At 35.5% G+C, this 20,909-nt stretch overlaps 1 protein-coding gene across 1 annotated transcript in view; it reads right to left on the bottom strand.

Annotated features, from left to right (window-relative positions):
• Positions 1–1,873: 1,873 nt before the first annotated feature.
• LOC117178633 (protein groucho-like) overlaps positions 1,874–20,909 on the bottom strand; it is a 68,624-nt gene continuing 49,588 nt past the window's right edge. Inside the window, exons 6-11 of the mRNA XM_033370056.1 lie at positions 13,833–14,103; positions 12,408–12,433; positions 7,046–7,186; positions 5,559–6,100; positions 4,276–5,155; positions 1,874–3,126 (exon numbers count right to left, since the gene is read on the bottom strand). Coding sequence (XP_033225947.1) covers positions 3,019–3,126; positions 4,276–5,155; positions 5,559–6,100; positions 7,046–7,186; positions 12,408–12,433; positions 13,833–14,103 — 1,968 coding nt within the window. The 3' untranslated portion in view covers positions 1,874–3,018. The remainder of the gene's footprint in view (positions 3,127–4,275; positions 5,156–5,558; positions 6,101–7,045; positions 7,187–12,407; positions 12,434–13,832; positions 14,104–20,909) is intronic.

The raw sequence follows: 20,909 nt of genomic DNA, 5'->3' as shown, positions 1-20,909 counted from the left end.
CTGTCCAGTGTTGCGGAAAATTCCTTAATACTAGACAGTTTCGACAAAAAATGTATTTAAATTTTTGGTTAAAAAAATTGATTTTTACTTTTAAAAAAGTAATTTTCAACCTAAATAAATGAATTTTCAACACAAATAATTTTTTTACCAAAAAAGACAAGTTATAAAAAAATTACAAACTATAAAAAAAAGTATGCCAATTGTTAAAAACTTCTGTAAATCATAAAAAACTGTGCGTTTCGTTTATAATTAGACTCTATGCATATGTTTTTTTTTATTACACCATTAAGCCATTTCCCTTTCGGGGTAGGCGTGACTCAATCGGTGGGTAAGGGAGTAATGTGTGGAAGGTGTTATAGAACTTTTATATTGATCTGGGATTCTCATGTCATTGCACACTGCTCTGACCCAGGTAGCTGATCAATCTCTCTGGCAGTCACCCCAATTAAAGATCCTCACAAAGTCTTTATGTGAGGTGCCCCAATTGGGTCCATTAGTGCCCAAGGTCTTGTGTTTCAGGTGTCATTCACTCTACTGGCACTCTTTTTATTAACTATTTGCCGCAATAGTTTTCCGTCCTGGCATACTTCTCTAGCTTCTATTACGTGCATGCATTTTTTCATGCAAGCTCTCATGTTTCTGTGGATTCTTATGTCTTTTCTAACTATGGTCTCATTTACACATTCTAACCATTCTTTCCACGGGCTGCCTCTGGGCAAGCTGCCACTTACTTTACCTTGATACACTTGTTTTGTTAGTCGTTCATTTGGCATTCTCTCAACATGCCCGAACCATCTTAACCGATTTCTTTCCCATGTGTCTACTAGCGTCTCTTCTGTACCAAATTATTTTGTATAAACATATTTAGTATAGATAGTATAAAAATTTCTTTAAGTAACGTACGTTACTGTGCATTTCAGTTGCCCCAACATTTTAACACGGAAACGCACCTTTTACTCGACCGCCATGGTAGAGCGCAACACAGTTCATACACTATCTATTTAAATGTACTCCTGTAACATAATGCAGAAGGCGCCGGTTGAGAGTCACAGCGCCTCAAGGTCCAGGCCAGCGCTGAACAATAGAAAAAGGTTTCCGAGGGAGCAGACAAGCCGCGGTACCTAGAGATCGTCTTAAGCCGATTTCCGAACTGAATATCCCCTGCTATCAAACATCCCGTTGAGTAAATGGCCGGCGAGGCTATGTGCGGCGGCTTCGCAAAAATAGTTCACGTGTTGGCAGCCTCTTTAATTGTCTCTTCAACCCTTAACGCTTCAAAAGTAATATTTTTACATTTTTAAGATCTATAACTTGAAAATGACCATTTTTAATGTTTTTAATTTGAATTTCTTTCATTATCTATTTGGAAACTTTTTACGTTTTTAGAATTTTTAAAATTCTAATTAATTAAAACTTCAGATTTTTGTTGCATTTTGAACCCTTCAATTTTCAAAAGTACACATTCGAACATCATTGCAAATTTTCCATTTCGGTAGGTGTAAACTCAATTTTGAAAACGGGAAATTTTTAATATTACTTGTTCATTTGTACATTTAAAATACATAATATACATAATACATTTTTCTTTGTAGCAAAAATTCTTAGAATAATTCAATAAGAAACTTACAAAATTTGTCTGAAATATCAACCATTTGATCTCTTTCCTAAAATTGCGAACGTGATCAATTTGTTTTTGTTTACGAACCCTAACGAATTGCTTAATTCTCGTGCATATCAAATTTCCCGTACCCACCTTTTTTAATTCCACTCCGGTTACTGCAGGGGCGATCGATTAACCCTCCGGATCCCAAGTCACGGTCGCTCGCCTTCGTGAAGGCAAAATTGAAAGGGTAAAGAAAAGGAATCTCCACACTTTTTTCATTTATTTTTTCTTTCTTTATTGTTTGGATTCGCGCTGCTTTAAATATAAACGATGAGTGATGCGAATGACGCTACAATGGTATTTCAAAGTTCTGCAATTTCTTTTTCACCTCTTTTCTCGCTCACTCTCTTTCTCTCTCACTCTCACTCGACAGTCTTTTCTCTACACATCTCTCCCTCGCTATACGACATAGAAAAATATGAATATAAGTTTCTAACGACTTTAACTATATACATAATGTACACAATATAAAATACATTAACGTCTATTTGCTTCTAATATTTTTGTTTATATAATATACAATCAATACAAATAACTTAAATCGTCGCTCGAAATTAGCAAATGACAAGGACATGATCTGAGAATACGCAAAGTGCCGATATTTCGATCCATTCTGTAAAACCACTTTAGAGCACATCTTGTGCATGCAAGAACACAATGTGTGCAATAAAACTTGACGCTTTAGGACTTGGTGACTCATCTCTTATATGAGAAAAAATTTAACATATTTTTTTTATCAGCTTACATAAAACGAATTTGAGTTTTGAAAACTCAGCACAATATTTATTTCTTGTAAGATTTGCGATTATAGCTTCTAGAACAATTATATTAAAAATAACATTAATAAAAAATAGCATCACATGATAAAATCTTTTCTCTTTAAGTGAACAGGATGAAATAACATTTTTCCGAAAAACGTCAAATGTTAAAGGTTCTTTTAAAATATTCTTTAAAAAAACGACACTCAGTGAAAATTCCCATAGATTATCACATCCGTTCTCATGTCAGAACAACAACAACAATGCAATAATATCAATAATTATGGCAATTATTTATAAAAACTAAAAGTACAGCAGTCTTGCGATAATTACCCACTTTTGAAAAGTAATTTAAACGAATGGATGTTTCTGAAAATGAGGACAATACAAAAATTGAAGTGTTCAGAAATCAGAAGATAGAATCTTCGCCTTTTCAAGTTTATATACCTTATTTCATTATGTGCGTGCACAGAGAGCGGAATCCTTTCGAGTGGGTAATAAGCGAAAGGCTGCTGTAATAATAACATTAATAACTATATATTTACAACGAATTCGTGCTTTTGGAGATCTTTAAACAAAGTTCCTATCCATTATTAATTAATACATGACTTCGTAGACTGTTGCTTTCTTATCCCCAGATCCGGTAACGATGTATTTATCATCTGCTGAAATATCGCAGCTCAAGACTGAGGATGATTCTTTCGACTGGAAGGAAAGTAATGACGTTCAGTTAATAAATGGGTATTTTTAACTTTTTTTTGATTTAGTAAAAATTAAATCTCTCATCCAATTATAATTTTCTTTGCCGTTTTGAATTTCTTATTAGTTTCCAGGAATTACCATAAATGGTCAAATTCTTCAAAATAAAAATTCCCATTCATCTTAAAATGGTATTAAATATGAATATCAGGCGTTGCAGGAATTTAACACAGCCACACCAAAAAAATGAAAGTCTGGTACTTTTGTCGAGACACATGTATTTATATGTACTTTGAGTCGCTAGATCAGAATCTGACGTCAAAACAACACATTTCACGATTGATTTTCGATATAACCTCAAAAATCTTATTTTTGAGTATATGATGGTGAAACCTGGTACATTCAAGCAAAAAAACGATAACTTGACTTGCGTATTGGATTAGATGCCTGGAAATACACAAATCTAATTTTATCCTAAAAACATCACTCAGACAATTTTGTTTTAAGGTCATATTCTAATTATGTTTCACCATGATACACTAATCTCGCGTAATAAGCCCGCTCATTCGTTGGCCAGCTTCACGGTTGTTCTCGCTTGTCTGGTACTGCCCCCCCCCCCCCCCCGAGCGCCCCTTAACGGCCTACACTAAATGCCAAAGTTCCTGAGTGTTGACAGAAGAGTACTCGCTCATGGCTATAAATCAGGTTAAAACTGGATTTTAATAGCGCCCTCTACATGGTCGTCTACTTCCGAGGCCGGCCTTATTACGTGAGATGAGTGCATAATCAAAAATATGAATGTTTGAGGTTATGTCGAAAATGAATGGCGAAAGGAGCAATGTTGTGCTTAGATTTGGATTTAGCCACTCAAAATACACAGAAATACATGTGTCTCGTCAAAAGAACCAGGCTTATTCTTGTGACTATGTAATCACAATTAAGGCTATATACTGAAAACGCTCGACCCTCTTACTAAACCGTAAGTTTGGGGTATATCTTTCAATTTCAGCGTATATAAGCAAAAATCGAGATCATTAAAGAACCTTAAAATTAACAGTAACTGCTAGGAAAATAAAAGAAGAAAGATAAACCTGAAGACCCAGAAATTAAGCACCGACCACAAGACGTTCTTTAAAATATTCAGAATTCACTCACCTGGAATATCGAGGCCCCATATGGGGTGCGCCATGCATTCAGTAGGTTGTCCTTTCCGGTGGAGACGAACCATTTACCGCAAGAGGCGAAGCGTAGGGACAGCACGCAAGAATCATGCAGGTGTAGCTGATACTTGTCCGGTTTCGTGGCATGGAGAACCTCAACATTCGAGTTCTCCATACCCACAGCGAGCCACTCACCAGTTGGACAATAACCCAGTGAAAATATCTGAGAACTGAAGTCATGTTGCTGCAGCTGCCTCCCTTCCCTAAGGTCCCAAGACCTTACCGTGTTATCCAAACCACCCGTCCATAATTTCGAGCCATCAGCAGAAATATCGATGCAGGATGCTCCATCCGTATGTCCCTGGAACTGCCTAACAAGAGTCTGATTCTGGAGATCCCAGACAGCAATATTTCCATCACTGCAACAACTGAAGCAGACTTTGGAGTCAGGAGAAATGGCAAGAGCATAACAAGCCGGAGCCGATGATGTCAACTCGGCCTTGATTCTTGGAGTGGGGCTAGCAAGATCCCAGATGCTCAGCTGACTTGCTTCTCCACCAACGATCAGAGTTCTGCCATCCGGGAGAAGTTTTACTGATCGGATGTAGTTATCTCGTTGTAAACAATCTAACTGCGAAACTGGCTTAGGATTGCCTGAACCACCTTGACCTATGTCCCAAACTTTCACGCAACCTTTGCCCCCTGTGTAGACGTATTTAGTCGGGTTGGAGATTGTTACTGCGCAGACAACTTCTCCGTGGGTCAACGTGTTGATTTGACGAGCGTGTCTTGGGATTCCAACTGCACTGAGGGCGTCTTGAGGAAAGGGAACTGGGACCATCATACCCTCACTGGGAACGTGGAAACTGTAAGCCCTGGAAGCCAAGCAGAATTTCATGTAGATGTACGCCAAGAAATTTTGTGATGAAATTAGTCTACCATGAAGATGTGGATATACGGAGAAAAGTGGATATTAATTATTACATAGCATGTTAGATAATAATCCATAGGATAGCCATTTTATATGTTGGGCTTTGTAAGTTTGGACATTCCGATATGTTTCCCTGTCATAACATTTAAACAAGCGTATAAACTGGATTTAAATACCAAAAATTTATATACATAATGCCAAGACCTATTTTCATTAATACTATTTTCCTAATCTCTTGTTACCCACTACCCAGGAATCAATCAGAAAAATTATTCCCGCCTTAACCAAGCTCCGACCCCAGTGAGTTTATCTGCCCAAATCCAAGCATATTCAAACTCGCAACTTACGGTTTTCCCCCAGGAACTGGACCCACCGGAACAGGCGGCACCCTCATAGAACCATGGGGATCATAGAGCTGCTGGGGTAATGATGGCCCTCTAGGTGGTCCGTAGCCGTTGTATCCCATCACATCCATGTGATGCTGGCCACCAGGTGGCATATGATGAGGAGGCGGTCCAGGTGGGTAGTGAGAATAAACTCCAGGAATAGCGCCTGGAGGCGGAGGTCCTTGGAGACTTTTGCTGGAGGCTGTCGCCTTTAAGCTCCCACTGGAAGCTGAAGTAGGGGTCATCGGTTTCGAAATCGGAGTCGTTGGCTTCTCTCGTTCGTCCATCTTCTTCGTTGATGGCGTGCTAGCATTACTACTGGTTCCGCTTCTTGGAGAATGAGGCGGTGCGTCTTTTTTCTGGATACTTAAACCTACAGGTGGAACACCCAACTTGTCAAGGCCATTCTCACGAGGTGATGAGGTTCCGTTTACTGCTGGGCTCGTTGGACCCTCGCTGGCATCATCAACCACCAAGTCCTGGTCGCTTTTCTCCCCGTCACTCTGCGAATGATGATAGAAGTCTTTGGTTGTCTTAGTCGTTCGAAATTTTCCAGATATGAGTCTTAGAATTTAGTCAGAGAGGTCTATTGTACAGATTCTGGATGAGGAACTCCGATGAAGAACTGCGTTTGAAGACTGGAAAGGGAGAACGCCTTCAGTGCCGGAAAAATTACTTTGCAGAATCGGTCCCTTATGAAAGCAACCATCAAGATTCAAGATTTAAAATTGAATGTTTATTTGACATTTAATTTGAACTTATTGATGTGCAAGTTAGAAGTTATGTTTGATGCCTTAAATGGTAACAAAAACTTATCGCATGGTGAAGGTCGCAAGTGTTCGTATGTAAATTTTTTTGGTTTCCTTTCCTCTTTAATCAAAAAGCACTTACAGCGTTCTCCATTCTGAGTCTTCTTCTCTCGACCTAACAAACATAGAGAATTGTTTCCCCTTTGGCCAAATACCTACGCAAACATGTCAGCGAATTCGAATTGAACTTGAAAAATCCAGTAGTTTGGTTTTATCCAGACATGGTTGCGCAGTTAAAAATCAATTATAATTTAACTGCATTAAGTAGGAAGAAGCAGTTTTCACTTCTCGTGATTACGATTTTAAAAGTAGCAACGGATTCATGAAGGCCGTGAAAAATGAAATGATTGCTCTTGGGTGCCACAATGCCACTGCTTTTCGTAATTCTATATCAGAGTTCACTACAGCAATTTTGCTATTTACGAAGGATTATTATCGTAATTGCAGCCCGCCTAGGTCGTCTGTAGCAAATGACTCAGCCTGGCGTGCATAATAAAGAAATCTAAGAAGCGAATTTTAAAAGAGTGCAAAATGTCCAGACAAATTACCCACTTATAGTGCATTGCCTCAATGTGAGGAAGCAGATTGTGATACTTTGACTAAGTAGCAATTTTCTAAGAAGAAATCTGTATTACTTACGTGTCCAGCGTCCTTATCCTCTTTTTTCATTTTTTTCATGGCATGCATTGAGTGCTCATGATGGTTTTGAGAGTGATGGGAATGATGCTCTTGTGGTGTCCGTGACCTGCTGTACTTGTCGCCAGGCGATATCGAACTTCTCTACAAAATTCATGGATTTTTATATTAAATAATTTATTTTCTTTTGATAAAAAAGGTTCGATCTTAGTGAGAATTTACTGGAATAAATATTCCTCATATTCTACTTCTCCTAATCGACATTTTAACGAAATTAATTTAAACAAATAATAATTTGCTCTAATTTATATTTTTTCGAATGATTATTTGCGTAAAATCTATTTTTTACAATTATCTTTGGGCATTTTTTTTATTTTTGCCAATTAGCATTTGGCATAGTTTCCATTGGACAAAAAAGTTCCGAGAGTCATCAGTCTTTGATACTCGCATCCATGACTTTTAGTCTTGTGCAAAAAGTTTGAAAAAAACTGGAGAAACACGCGGACGGAAAAGGTGAGTGTAAATTTAAAAGAGAACCGAGAGTTCAATCATCGGTGGCAGAAACGTGATGCTGAAGGGAGTGTTTGGCAAAAAAGGGGGTCTCTGGCCAAAAGAAAGAAAGCAAGAAGGCTTCTCACGGTCGAGGGACGAATAAACAGAACATTTCAGGTCGTATCATACCTAGACACGCTGCGATTCACGCGTCTTCTGCTAGCGTGCAGCATTGGCTCGTAATAGGGCATAATGGAATTCGAGAACCTGAACGTGGGCGTGAATAATAAGAAAAAAGAATCAGTGCTCCAAGCAGAATAAAAAGAAAAGAAACTGCTGAGATGAGAAAGCAAGGAGCGAGAAGAGAGAAGAAAAAAGTATAAGAGCAGATAAAAATTAGAAGAAAGGTAGAAGAAACAAGAGAGATACGTTTGGAAGGGATGATAATTATTATAGAGCAGGATAGTGGAGATCACCCTGGGTAGTGATTTTACCTTCATAAGATTTTAAGCATGGCTAGTGTTACAATCAGCGAAATTTATGTGAGAATTTAGTTTGCGAAATTTCATCTTGACACTTCATTCCAATTTGCTAAGCTATGCCCAGCGACACCTATTCCTCTCTCAAATAGATTCTATCTTTGACATTAGCCCATTAGCCTGCCAATAACCAATATTTCCACACCAAAGATTTTTAGAATTAGGAGCGAATCAGAAAAACGATATAATCTTCGAGATAGAAACATGATACTAACTAAAGAGGCATTTTCCTTTTAAACTAAGGATAAGAGTTAAGAATCTTTGGAGTTAGGACGCGAAGAATGTAACCGGTGTAAATCCTTATGAAAGGACTTTGATGGGCTGGATGATAATAATCTTTTGTTGGAATGGATTCTCATTCGGAAACATAGATGCTTTTTGAAGATACAATCCGAAGGGTTCAAGACAAACATTCTAAATTGTTACGTGTCTGCTACCTAATAATAGCCACTTCCAAAAAGTTTAGCTCGTCACCTCCGATCTAAGTCTAGTGGGTTTAAGATTTTATGATTGTGTTCAATTTTTCTTCTGAAATTCCATGAACAGGTCAATTTTTAAGCCAATCCAGAGAAAAATGCTGATGAGCAATGTTTTATTAATAAAAAGAATCACTGAACCTTGAGACAGTTTAATCAGAGAGAGGAGGTAGGAATTTTGAGAGGAAGGAACGTGGTCGTTTGGAAAAAGAAAATGGCGCTTGCCATTGAGGACTAATGCAGGTCCGGTTCATTGAAAGGCAGAGTAATTACGGTCAGATGGGATGGACCCTAACGTGGTCATATTATCCACAATTCATCCATCGGAGGAACCAGTCACATTCTCGTTGAAATTCTCGTTCTCAGTAATATACCATGGTAATACAGCCGTAGCCGTCTCGGATCACCGATTTGTGACGTGGAGGAATGAGAGAGAAAGGAGACAATAAAGAGGACGAAGGAGGACAGAAAAGCAAAGAAAAAGGCCCGAGGACATGGATGAGGAAAGGTATGAGTAAGAGAGCAAAATAGAATGGTGAGAGAATGAGAGGGCGTCGATGGGCGTTCCGCGGTCCCGCGATGATTACAGACTCGGCAAACCTATAATACTCCATCGTCTTCTCCCCTTTCTTCTTTTCCATCCCATTTTTTATTTTCCTTCTCGTTCTCTTTTTCCACTTATTCCTCTGTTTAATTTTTTCCCTCTTTTTCATTTCGTTTTTCTCTGTTTCCTCCTTCCTTTTCTTATTTGCACAACTACGTCCTCTACGACATTATCGTTATCTTTATCACTGCTTATTTTATTATGAAAACCTACTCATCTCGTTCTTATATTAAGGCCCTAGGCTTAGGGGTGGAGCTTGTACTTTCACTATACAAGGAGGCACTTGAACTTTCCTTTCTTTATTTTTTTGGCGCCCTTGGCCCTTTCCGATGCATTCTTTATGATATTGCCTTCATATAAATTATCAATCAAAATCCCCAACAATAAAAACTGGTGGCGCTGGTGATGCAAACATGGTTTATTACCAAACCTTGTGGAATTTTCAAATTTAATATCCCACGAGTCGCAGAAAACGAAACGCATGAATATTTCCCAAATTCTAATTTTCCAAACGCATATTTTACCGAAATTTATTTGACAGAATTAAAATATTTACTCTAATTGGGAAAACGTGTAATTCATACCTAAAATAACTGGTTTGAAAATATATGTTTCTCAATTATTTGTTTTCCTATTAAGTTCATGGCAATTAAAAAGGCAGCGTCTAGTCGTCCCGCAAAATGTACGGAGCTATTCATGGCAATTAAAAAGGCAGCGTCTAGTCGTCCCGAAAAATTTACGGAGCTAGAAAAGATACCATTTCGGGACTAGCCAATCTTATAATAAATATTTGAATACTTATCCCGAATTTCAGGACGATGAGACACTTCGAATTAAAAAATAACTTTTTAGGATTCAATTGAATGAAGTCAATTCAAACGGGAAAATATCAATAAATTTTACTGAAAACTTTACGGCAAATTTTATTGGAAGCGAAATATTTAATTGAGATAGTATAGATTATAGAAAAATCACGATTATTCACAGAGAACTTTTCACTTTTTTGTCTTAATTATTTAAATTCAAGTCTTATTGAATACGAGATAGGTTAAAATAACTTGTATACGTGCAATAATAGTTTCAGTCGATCGAATGAATATTGGAAAATTGAAATGACAAAGCTTTAGAGAAACAAAATAAAAGTTTACCTCGGTTCGCATAAAATGCGTAAAATGCTCGATTCAACTCTAAATTTCAGTGCATTTAATAAATCGAACTGAGATAAGTTTCTATGTGTATGTTGATAATACATGTAGCTGCTGTGAACAGCGAAACACGTGGAAACGAAGGACATTCTAATTAGCAAGCTCAACAGAAAACAAGGGTTTGTTTTTCAACAAACTCATTCATTTATTTATTTAAATTCAATTTCTCTAATCAAAACTCAGCTGCATGAAGGATGTTTAATTTTTCACTTTTTATTTCAATTCAAAATTTTTAAATAGCTTAAAATCTAGAAAAAAGTGATGTTACTAAATATCTCGAAAATATTAGAATCACTTGAAATTGCTCGATTTATTACATACATTTACATTTCAAAAATGAATTCCATTGATAACATTACATTTGTTTACAATTATTGCTAATTTAATTCGTCATTCGAATTTTGAGCCTGCACCAGATATTAGAATTTCTATTTTTTTTGTTTTTTGTTTTAAATTTCACAACAAAATTTCAAACGATATCAGAAGATATCTTTGGGGTTTTCAAAAGCTTTCAAGGGATTTTACACCAATCTAAGATATTATAAAGAATGTTATTGGATTTCAAGTGATATAAAAATAACTCTAGTGAATCCAAATAATTTCTAGTCTGTAGAAAATTGTAAAAGATTTTATACATTTTCACAGAAAATCTATTAAAATCAAGGGATTTTTAAAGATTTAAAAAGATTTAAAGCGCTTTCAATGGATTTCAATATAATGTATGGTATAACACAACATTATTAGAGGTTTCAATGGATTTCAAAGAATTTTTAGGAGTTGCACAGTACCTTTAAAGATTCTTCTAAGTTTTTACAAATATTTTAAGAGACTTCACAGCACTTCCAAAAGGATTGCAAAGTAACTTTAAAACATTTCAAGGGATTCAAAGATTCTCTAAGAATTTTAAGTCATTCAAGAATTTTCGGTGGATTTCCAAGAATCTTTTAAGAAGTCATGCAGTTAAAGGATTTAAAAGGATTTCATCGGATTTTTATGTATTTCGATTAATTATTTTAGATGACTTTAAGGGAAACAGAAAAATCGTAACTATTTTGTAAAAGTTCTCAATGAGCTCCAAAATATTTCACGGAATATTATGAAATTATAAAGCTTTTAAGAGGTTTCAAAAGATTTAAAGAATTCTTGAAGTATATTAACATACTTTAAGGGATTTCACAGGACTTTAAGTGATTCCTAAACATTGTAGAGAATGTCAGAGAATTTCTAGGGATTGCAAAATATTATAAAATGTCTCAATAGGAATAAGCATATCAAGTAATTTTAACAGCTTTAAAACATGTCCAATTGATTATGACAGATTACAAATTTGTTTGAAAGTTTTCAAAGTATGTGTTTACAATTATTTTTATGAATTTTATGGGATTTCTGAGAAATTTGTAGGATTGCATTATCTTTCAGAATATTTCCGGATATTCTAAGAAATCATGAAAGTTTTCAAAAGATTCCATGAGTGGTCAAACCCTTATTTAATACTAGGCATAAGTATTTCAAGATTAATCCATGTTTATTTTTGTTCTTATAGAATTGATGGGTTATTGTGTTCTTTAATATATTATCAGCCAATATATTTTAATGGTTATAATTAATATTTATATTTGGATGGATTTTGTTTAAAGTAAGCAAAATATAAGCAAGGTCTCTGATTTAAGTAGATAGATATTATTTACTTTGTTTAATTAACAATTTTTTTCATGAAAATTTAACTGTATTTTAATTAGAACCATAGTCATTTTATGCCTGCTTCAAACTGTAAAACTCACTATTTTTCAATTACGTTCAATGATTCATTCATTGAAGATTATTATTTATATCATTTTTATTAATCTGATACGGAGAAACGTACTAATTTTATCATTAAAACAGTCTGATATTTTCTCAACACACTGACTTAAATTAGAGTGCGTGCAGACAATTTTCACTTGAGCAGTAATTTCTCGAAAAGAAGGAAGCCTGAAAATAAGTCTACGGATGCATATATGCACATAAATTAAAATTAAATAAAAAATTAACAATGTCTGGCATACTCACATGTCTCTCTTCGGTGGAGCTGAGTCCTGTAACAGAAAGCGTGAACGAGAAGAGAATTAGTTTCGGTGAATTTAACGGGCGTGACAGCAAATGTAATTTTCGTTATTATTCGCTTGCACCCGGAATTATAAAGGGAAATGACGGAAAAAAGAAAAAAAATTGGTGCGCACTCGACTCTATGCGGTGGCATCGAGCCACCGAAAGAATGTTAATAACGTTGCCAAGCCGGCATACGCGCTCCCGTATAAATGATCTTCATGCATATTTATGTGCTTTTCCCTCAAAACCGCTGGTGTCCGCTAACACGGTGGTGCAAACACACTCTGAAAGCGGATACCGCTTTGAAAATTTCCAACGAAGCGTTCTGCAGCAGCGCGACCCCGCTTTTCGTCGAGAGACAGCACATTTTTTGCACCCTCTCCTGTCGCCAATTCGTTCTCGGAATGCAAACGGGATCAAACGATGGAGAGAAAGAAAGAGGATATGAAAGAAAAGGGAAAAGAGAGAAAACATAGAGGGAGAGAAGAGCCGCTCGCACCTACTTTCATCGTTCCTCGTAACCGAGCCCCGATTAATTATCAAGTCCCGTCGACATCCCACTCCCATTTTTTAGCCTTACTCTTTTTTCGAGTCGTCCGTTGCACAAAGTGTACAAAGCACTATGGTCCTGGTAAAGCTGCGCGAACTTTCCATTACGCGAGGCAGGCAGCGCCCGGATTTTTCGATGGAAAAAGGCGAGCATTGAAACTGGAAAAAAATATGAGCCCTGGAAAATCGAATCGGTGCGGGGCGCGCAGCTCGAGTGGATCTCGTTCCACTTACTTCCGTTTCCATTTGCAAAGTTTTGCAATCCAATTTTCTTCGAATACCCACCGAAGAACATTCGGCTATGGCCAATAAAAAAGGAGGGATTTTAGTACAAAAAAATTTTTAATCACACTGAGAAAAAAATGCTATTGCACCAAAAGTACTCACTTTTGCAACTCGTTTACAAGTAGATCTTATTGATTCAAATTAATTCAATTCAATCCTTTTGAAATCATAGCATCACTGTTCAGCCGAGATAAATTATTGTGTCTGATTAGTTATTTATTTGAATCAATAGTATCTGCTTTTAAATTAACGTGAAAGTGCCTACTTTTGATATAACAGACTTTTTTCTTAGTCCAAAGTACGTGGCAAGAAGTGTGCCTTTTTATGCGTTCTATGGAAGCAAAAATAAATAAATAATACACTAATTTACTGTAGGAACAAACAATTTTTTCTCCATTCCTAAAAACTTCTAATTAATCAGCGAATATAAGTTAAAATAACAACACGAGTTCAGCCGAATCAACCATATAGAACTATGATGCTGCTCCAACAAAACGCCTCAAATTTGTTTACTGTAAACATTTTTGAATGTTAATATAAAAATAAGCATACCTCCGTTGCTTTTGAGATCATCAGGTTGTCGGTGAAAGTCGGATTTACCGAGAAGCGAATGCGGGTGACCACCAGGTGTTCCTGGAGTTGAGGGTGCTCCAGGATTCAATCCCATGCCCAAAAGTGCCGCCGAGGCGGATGTTGAAACCGAAATTCCAGGAGGCATGCCTGGAAGTGCCGGAAGTCCTGGATGAGGACCCATCGTGGCACCAGGCGGTAATTGTTGGGCGTGCATTTGTTGTATCATTCTTGGCAGGTCTAATCTTGGTGGCTGAAACGAAACAAAACAACGCAAAACTTAATTAAAGTATTTCTAATATTTTCAAAGATCTTTTCATCATTCTAATTGTTCACTACTATTATTATCCTTCTACAGTCTACACCAACACAAGGTAGAGCATACTAAACTCTCCTTTAAGTAGAAGAAATCTGTATCCATTTTTGGAATTAAAAATGAATCAAGCAGATGATTTATTTCGAAACAACGAAATAGATTTATATACTCTAATTATTTTTAAAGAATCGTGCATTCGCATTTTGTATTTTGTGAAATAGATTCCACCCCACAAAATGAAGGGACCCTTCCCGCTTAACGATAAACTCGTTACGTGCTCGAATCGTGCTTATCATGGATTTCACTTAGGCCTCGGGGATTGGCTTCCCCTGAGGAACGAGGGTGCTATTCTGGATTATATGAAATAACCCCTCTCAGGGTTGCAGCGATTGCGTACGATAGTTATTTTCCTGCCGGAGGGTGGCGACCGTTCGGCGTTGTGCTCCCAAGGGCGTATCGTGAAATACACATGTACCAAGGACTGGTTTGTAATTCCCCCAAGCTTTAACTTCTGGAAAGTATCAAGTAACACGTTCCTTCTAAGTTCGCCCTCCTCAAGCCTACAATAGATTACTGAAGCTCTGACTCCAGCAATGCAATTTGCTACTCAACATGGACATATAGTAAGGCGTTCAATTTACATTCTGCAATCGATGATAAATCTTTTCATCATAAATTACCAAATTTGTCCAGCACAACATTTTCAATCACTATTACAAATATTATGAAACAGCAAGGTGGCCTTCAGATTCAAAAAAATGTCCCGTTGTTTACATTTTGAAATTCAAAACTAAACAATTTATAATTTGAAGTACTCTAATAAAATTTAAATATTAAATACTTTAAATTTAAAATTGGAAAAATTTACTTTTACTTCATTAAAAAAAAAAAAATTACTTTCAATTTAAAATTAATTTTCAGAATAGTAAAGGGTTCAATTTCAAAATCTTTAAAATCTAATTATATCAATATTGGTGGGTTCATAATTAAAATCGATCAACTATAAAAAAAATCTTTCCATTTGATTGTATCGTATATTATGATAAAAGAATAAAATATTAGAACGATAGATCAGAATATAATCTATTGTACTATTATATTCGGTACACGTAGCCACGGCCTATAAATATATGATACAATGCTCCTTAATCTTATTTCTTTTTAACTCATTTGTCCCCCGATAACTTTTTTACTCCGCTTTTGCTATCGGTTCCTCAATTTTGAAATTTTCAAACGGTAAATTGAAAATACATTTTTTAAATCTAAAAGCGTCCAAATAACAATGTTTTAGCATAAGATTACATTGATTTGATATTATGTAACTTACCAAAGCCTCAATACTAAAGTTATTTAATTTTTAATGTTATGAATAAACCATTTTTAAGTATTAAGGCTTAATTTATAAATTATATAATTTTTTAGATAAATTTACAGTTCATAGTATAAAACCAAAGAATATGATATTTTAATCTACAAGTAAAGGCAACACTAACAATTTCAAAAATGTACAATAGCAGATATTTGAATTATGAAAATTCAAAATTAAAAAACTAAAGATATAGCTAAAAATTTAAACGATTCCTGTTCAGAAAATTAATCCACGGTCATCAACCAGTTTTACCACGGTATCAGGTAATTCCCGGTTTCTCGGTCTAGTGGCCAACTGGTCACACTGAAAAGTGAAAAATATATAAAATAAAAATATGAAAAAGTCATTTCTTGCAGAGGCAAAAGAAAAAATATTACTTGTGCTATATAGTATATATACGTCTTTGCATTATCGATTCCGGTCGCTGTAGAGTGCAGAACTGTAGATATACGTGTCCAGTTCTGATAGGATGGAATATCAGTTTTCATAATTTATATATTCCTGCTATGAGCCGAACAATGGAAGATCTATATTACGGAGAAAGCCCAGGTCTGGGGGGATTCCTATTCTAAATCCACGCAGGACTAAAAACGTTACTTTACGCATGTTTGTATCAAATACTCTCATATTAATCTGTGAAAATTCCATAACTAATTCTACAACAAGATTTAGTTGACTTCTTTATCTAGACTCCTCTCCGTCATAATGAGTTACACAACACTTGAACGGCCCCAGGAAACTTTCTTCTTCTAGTCTTATTTATTCTCAAAACAACTTTCTAAATAATAACTTAATTTTTGAAAAAGAGATGTCTTTGCCTTCTTGCAAACTATTAACAAATCCTACAATAATTATATATCTTAAATTAATATATTACATTGAAATTCAGAACATTGGATGAAAGAAAGATATATTTCAAAGTAAAAGTGTTCCGCAAAAGTTGTTATTGGGTACTTTTATCGAGAAAGGAAACGGATATGAACGAGCTTTCGAACGTCACTTCAACTCGACATGCACCAATAGGAACGCTGTCTTCGACGTTCGAGGTCGCAGTTACAATGCAGACTCTGAATTTTACGTTATACATAAATTTCTCTATACACAATAGCACGTAAATCATCAGGAAACTCGAAGAAGGTTTTCGTATAGTACTATAATTATAATGAATACATCTTTTCTATATTATGCTTCAGTCTGATACAATAAGCAGTACTGCGTACAAGTACACACTGCCGTATTACGTGAAATAACGGAACGAATTTTATATTGATTTGTTCAATGCAAAAAGGACGGAATCTGCAAGGCTTGTATAAGAGACTTATTTGTGATCTAGGTTTGAGATCTCCATTGAAGTATTTATCACGAATTTCAATTAAAACAATGCCTTTTGTAAATGCAGTCTCTTCTCACAACTAGTTTCCGATTCCTTCTGACATTTGAAAAATAATCCCATTTTTAGAATATTATTTCTAGCTATGATTCAGAAAAAATTATGACAGATATTGATTCCACTTTTTCTAAAGAAAACTTTGCACGATGTAAGTTTAATTTCTTAGGATGTGAATTGTGGAGTCTATTCTAGGATTCATAGAAGGGAAAATATAAGGGTGAAGTAAGCTTGTGTCTAGGGGTGCCAAATTATTCAGACACATGCTTGACAAGTACGTTCACCTTTGCTTGGAACGATTATTATCACGGTGAGGAAGCTACTGTCCATTTCGAATATAGCAGAAACAGGGTGAGAGAGTCGATTGAAGAGATTGCAGGACAATTGTAGAAGGGTGGCAGTAGAGAAGACCGGAATCAGGCGAGAAGGATAGCAAACACCCCGAAGTGCTGGCACCATGAATATGTATTACTTAGTAAACAGGGGTTGAATCAATATTTCGTTTAATAACACTGCTGAGAGAGCACATGCGGAACGTTCGGTCCTTGGACTGAGTTGGGCTGAGTTTACCCTACCGTTCCATATGGTATAGTAAATAGTCCCTTCCAAATCCCCTCGAAAGCTACCACCTCGCACCTCTATGTCTATACGCTATCGGATGGGGCTAGGTAACTACCCTGCATCCTATTATTCACGGCATGTTAAACCTCGTTAAATAATATTGCGTTTCGTTGCATACAATGCTTCCCATATCACATCGATTCCAATACCCATTATTAGAGTATACCCAAAGATTTATCGCCTGTAATGCCTTCTTAATGGTTGATCAAAATTTCTTTCGTGACATATTCAACTTGAATTCCACACTGACAAAAATAGTTGGTTGGGACAACTAACAAAACAGTTGGCCCAACTATTTTAGTTTGTAATATATGCCGCTGCTATTAAAGTACTACTTTAATTCGCAAGATTGGTAGTAGTTGTCCTTACTACTTTAATTGTTCTCGCTACAACTTTCGATGGTAGGTACTACTTTCAGGTAGTTGTGTTTACTACTTTAAATAGTAAGCGTTACTACTTTAATCAGTAAGTCTTACTATTAAATTAGTTATTTTGCGAATAAATTAGTTGATCTTACTACTTAAAGTAGCAATCCTTACTATTATATAATCTTATATAATATTACTATTCAATCTTATATTTTCTTACTTTTCATATAATTATATGCATCCCGTTGGCTAATTCCAATAGTTTTTGTATAAGGTGTTTTTTTTTCCAACGCCAGAATTTGAAAAAATACGTCTCACATGAAAACTATTCAAATTAACCAATTTTTCACTCCGAATAAAAATTTGATTCAATGCAGGAATAGGCTCTAATGATTAAAAAAATATGTAATTCTATTATTTATGGAGGAAAATGAGAATTCAATTTTGAGGTTGGCTCCTGGTTCCAAAACATTTGCAATTAACATTTTCTTTTTCATTAATAATATTTGGAAACATTCTGCCAAAAAATCACATACGAGGTATATTCCATTTTTCTTACAAAAATCTGCAATTTGTTAATATTCTCAAAAAATAAATATTAAATTTGCAATCTAGGTCGCATCTAGATCTACTAGATTTTACTAGATTCACTAGAACGCGCCAGTACCGCTGATGTAGACATGGCCAGTCGATTGGATCGTTACATTTGCGCACCGCCCCAGCATTATAGTTTCTCTAGATAGCGCCATAATATAGACTTGTGGCGGTCTAGGCTAGAAGAGTATAGCGCCATGAATTATTTCCACACGGGGTAGCGTAGAGGGCTTCCTAAGGATCTACACGATGCTCTTCAATAGTTTTCACGTTTTTACACATTATACGTAATGGTTCAGATTAAAATGGCGATCAGCGAATACATGACAAAATATTTCGATGCGAATGTTGGCAGCACTGCTCAGAATTCAGTTCTGCCAATATCGCCAAGGGGCGAAACTTGTAACCTTTACTACTTTTATTTCTTGGAAAATAAATTTCTGGTAAATGTAACTAATTTATTTGTTGTGACGACAATTGCTATCCTCACTAATATAACCTTCATAGGAGGATTAACGGCGACTTGTTACCGTAGAAAACCGGTTAGTTACTGTTACCATCGAAGTAGTTGTCGTAGCTTTTACCAACTCTACTAATAAGGAGTTTCTTGTCACGACTAACCATTTTTTTCAATGCGAGTAAAAAAAAGTTTCAATTCAATACCAAGATCACAAATAAAGTTCCATTAAGGCCATGTGATACTAACCCCAAAACAATTTTTCGATCCATTATTTCTAACAATTCACGTCCATATTAATTGACATATTCAGTTGAAAATTTTTGAAATTAAATAGAAGGCATGATTTTTTTCCATGCCCAGAAATTAAGAATTATAGAAAACTTCATTATTGCTTTCTATTTAATTTCTCAAATTTTCAACTCGATATATCAATTCATGTGAACGTGAGTTGTTGCAAAAAATAAGTCGAAAAATTATTTTGAGATCAGTATGACATGGCCTTAAAGTTCTGCATATGAGAAGAATCAACAGCACGGAATTACTTTTCTTTAAATTACAAATACAAATAAGGGAAAAAGTACTGCAAACATTCCCACGGTGAGCCACGATTAAGTTCAACTCAAAGGTTTTTTTTCTATTTCGATAATAATGCCTCACAAATTTTCTAAAACCAAAATAAAAATAATCGTTAGAAATAGACATATTTCCCAGAAAACTTTTTTTTCGCTTTTAAGAATGAAACATTTTCTTGGATTAGAGTATTGGAGATGTGCTGTCATTGTTTTCAGAATTGTCACACGTGCTCATAGACATGAATAATTATGTACTAAAAAAAGTACGGCTCACGTACATATAACTAAAGTACAAAAATATTTTAAAAAAACGTTCTGTTTCAAAATTCTTTTTTGAGGCACAGATCCTATGAGTGCACTTGTGAGAATTTCGAAAAAATAAAATAAAATGGAACTTTGGTAGTACTTTTGTCCCAACAAAAATTTCTACAACAGGACTGTTCGAATAAAGTTCTTCATCGGCAAAACACATTTTGAATTTGCTAGATACTTTAGTCCTATTTCAGCAGTAGTTTTTTGATAAATCCTATGAACAATTATAAAAATATTGGAACAAACAAATAAATAATAAAGAAACTTCTACTATAATTGTCCTAAAAAAAGACCTAAAGTAATGAAATAAGACAAATTTTGAATTGTTTTGGTACTTGAGTCCTATTTTATCAGTATACTTTTTTCAGTACAAAATCCATTTTTATTGAAGTATAGAAAATAATTTCTTTAACATTGAGTAACGAGTTCAATGTTCAAATCTAAGTTATTATTATTTAGTCTTTTCACATGCGTTTCACTGGACTCATACCTATACAAGTAAATAATATATACGACAAAATTATGTTTCAAATTTAATCCAAAGGATAGGGTATACTCCATAACCTAAACTAACTAACTTGATAAATGTCTATATTTGAAAAAGGTAATTAAGTCTAACGATGGACCTATGGAATTGAATTGCAGGTGAAAGTATCGAATGAGAAGCTGTCGAGGAGAACGCATTTTATTTGCTATAGAAGACTTGGGCGTCTAATAAATTTATTAGGCGAAGTCGACGACTCAGGATACTTACGAGTTGGAATTATTCACATCATGGCGGGGAGAAGCAAGTCGGAACTCAATTATGCGAAACGACAAACGAATACCAATTTCACTCGGTGCTTATCGGTGTAATACACGCAGACTACGAAACAAGTCTGGTCGGTGTCGACTCGGTGGACTGAATTTCAATGCACGCCTCGTTGCATCATCCGGATCCTGGATGGCGTGGATCGATTGACAATTATTATCACAGCGGACGTGCCAGTCGTGCCAACACGGATACAAATTAACGGCGACATCCTTGGAGATTCGGATCGAAAACCAAATACAGTTTCTG

This window comes from Belonocnema kinseyi, chromosome 8 (genome assembly GCF_010883055.1).
Source record: "Belonocnema kinseyi isolate 2016_QV_RU_SX_M_011 chromosome 8, B_treatae_v1, whole genome shotgun sequence".
NCBI lineage: Eukaryota > Metazoa > Arthropoda > Insecta > Hymenoptera > Cynipidae > Belonocnema > Belonocnema kinseyi.
This window is presented reverse-complemented; position numbering and strand designations above follow the sequence as displayed.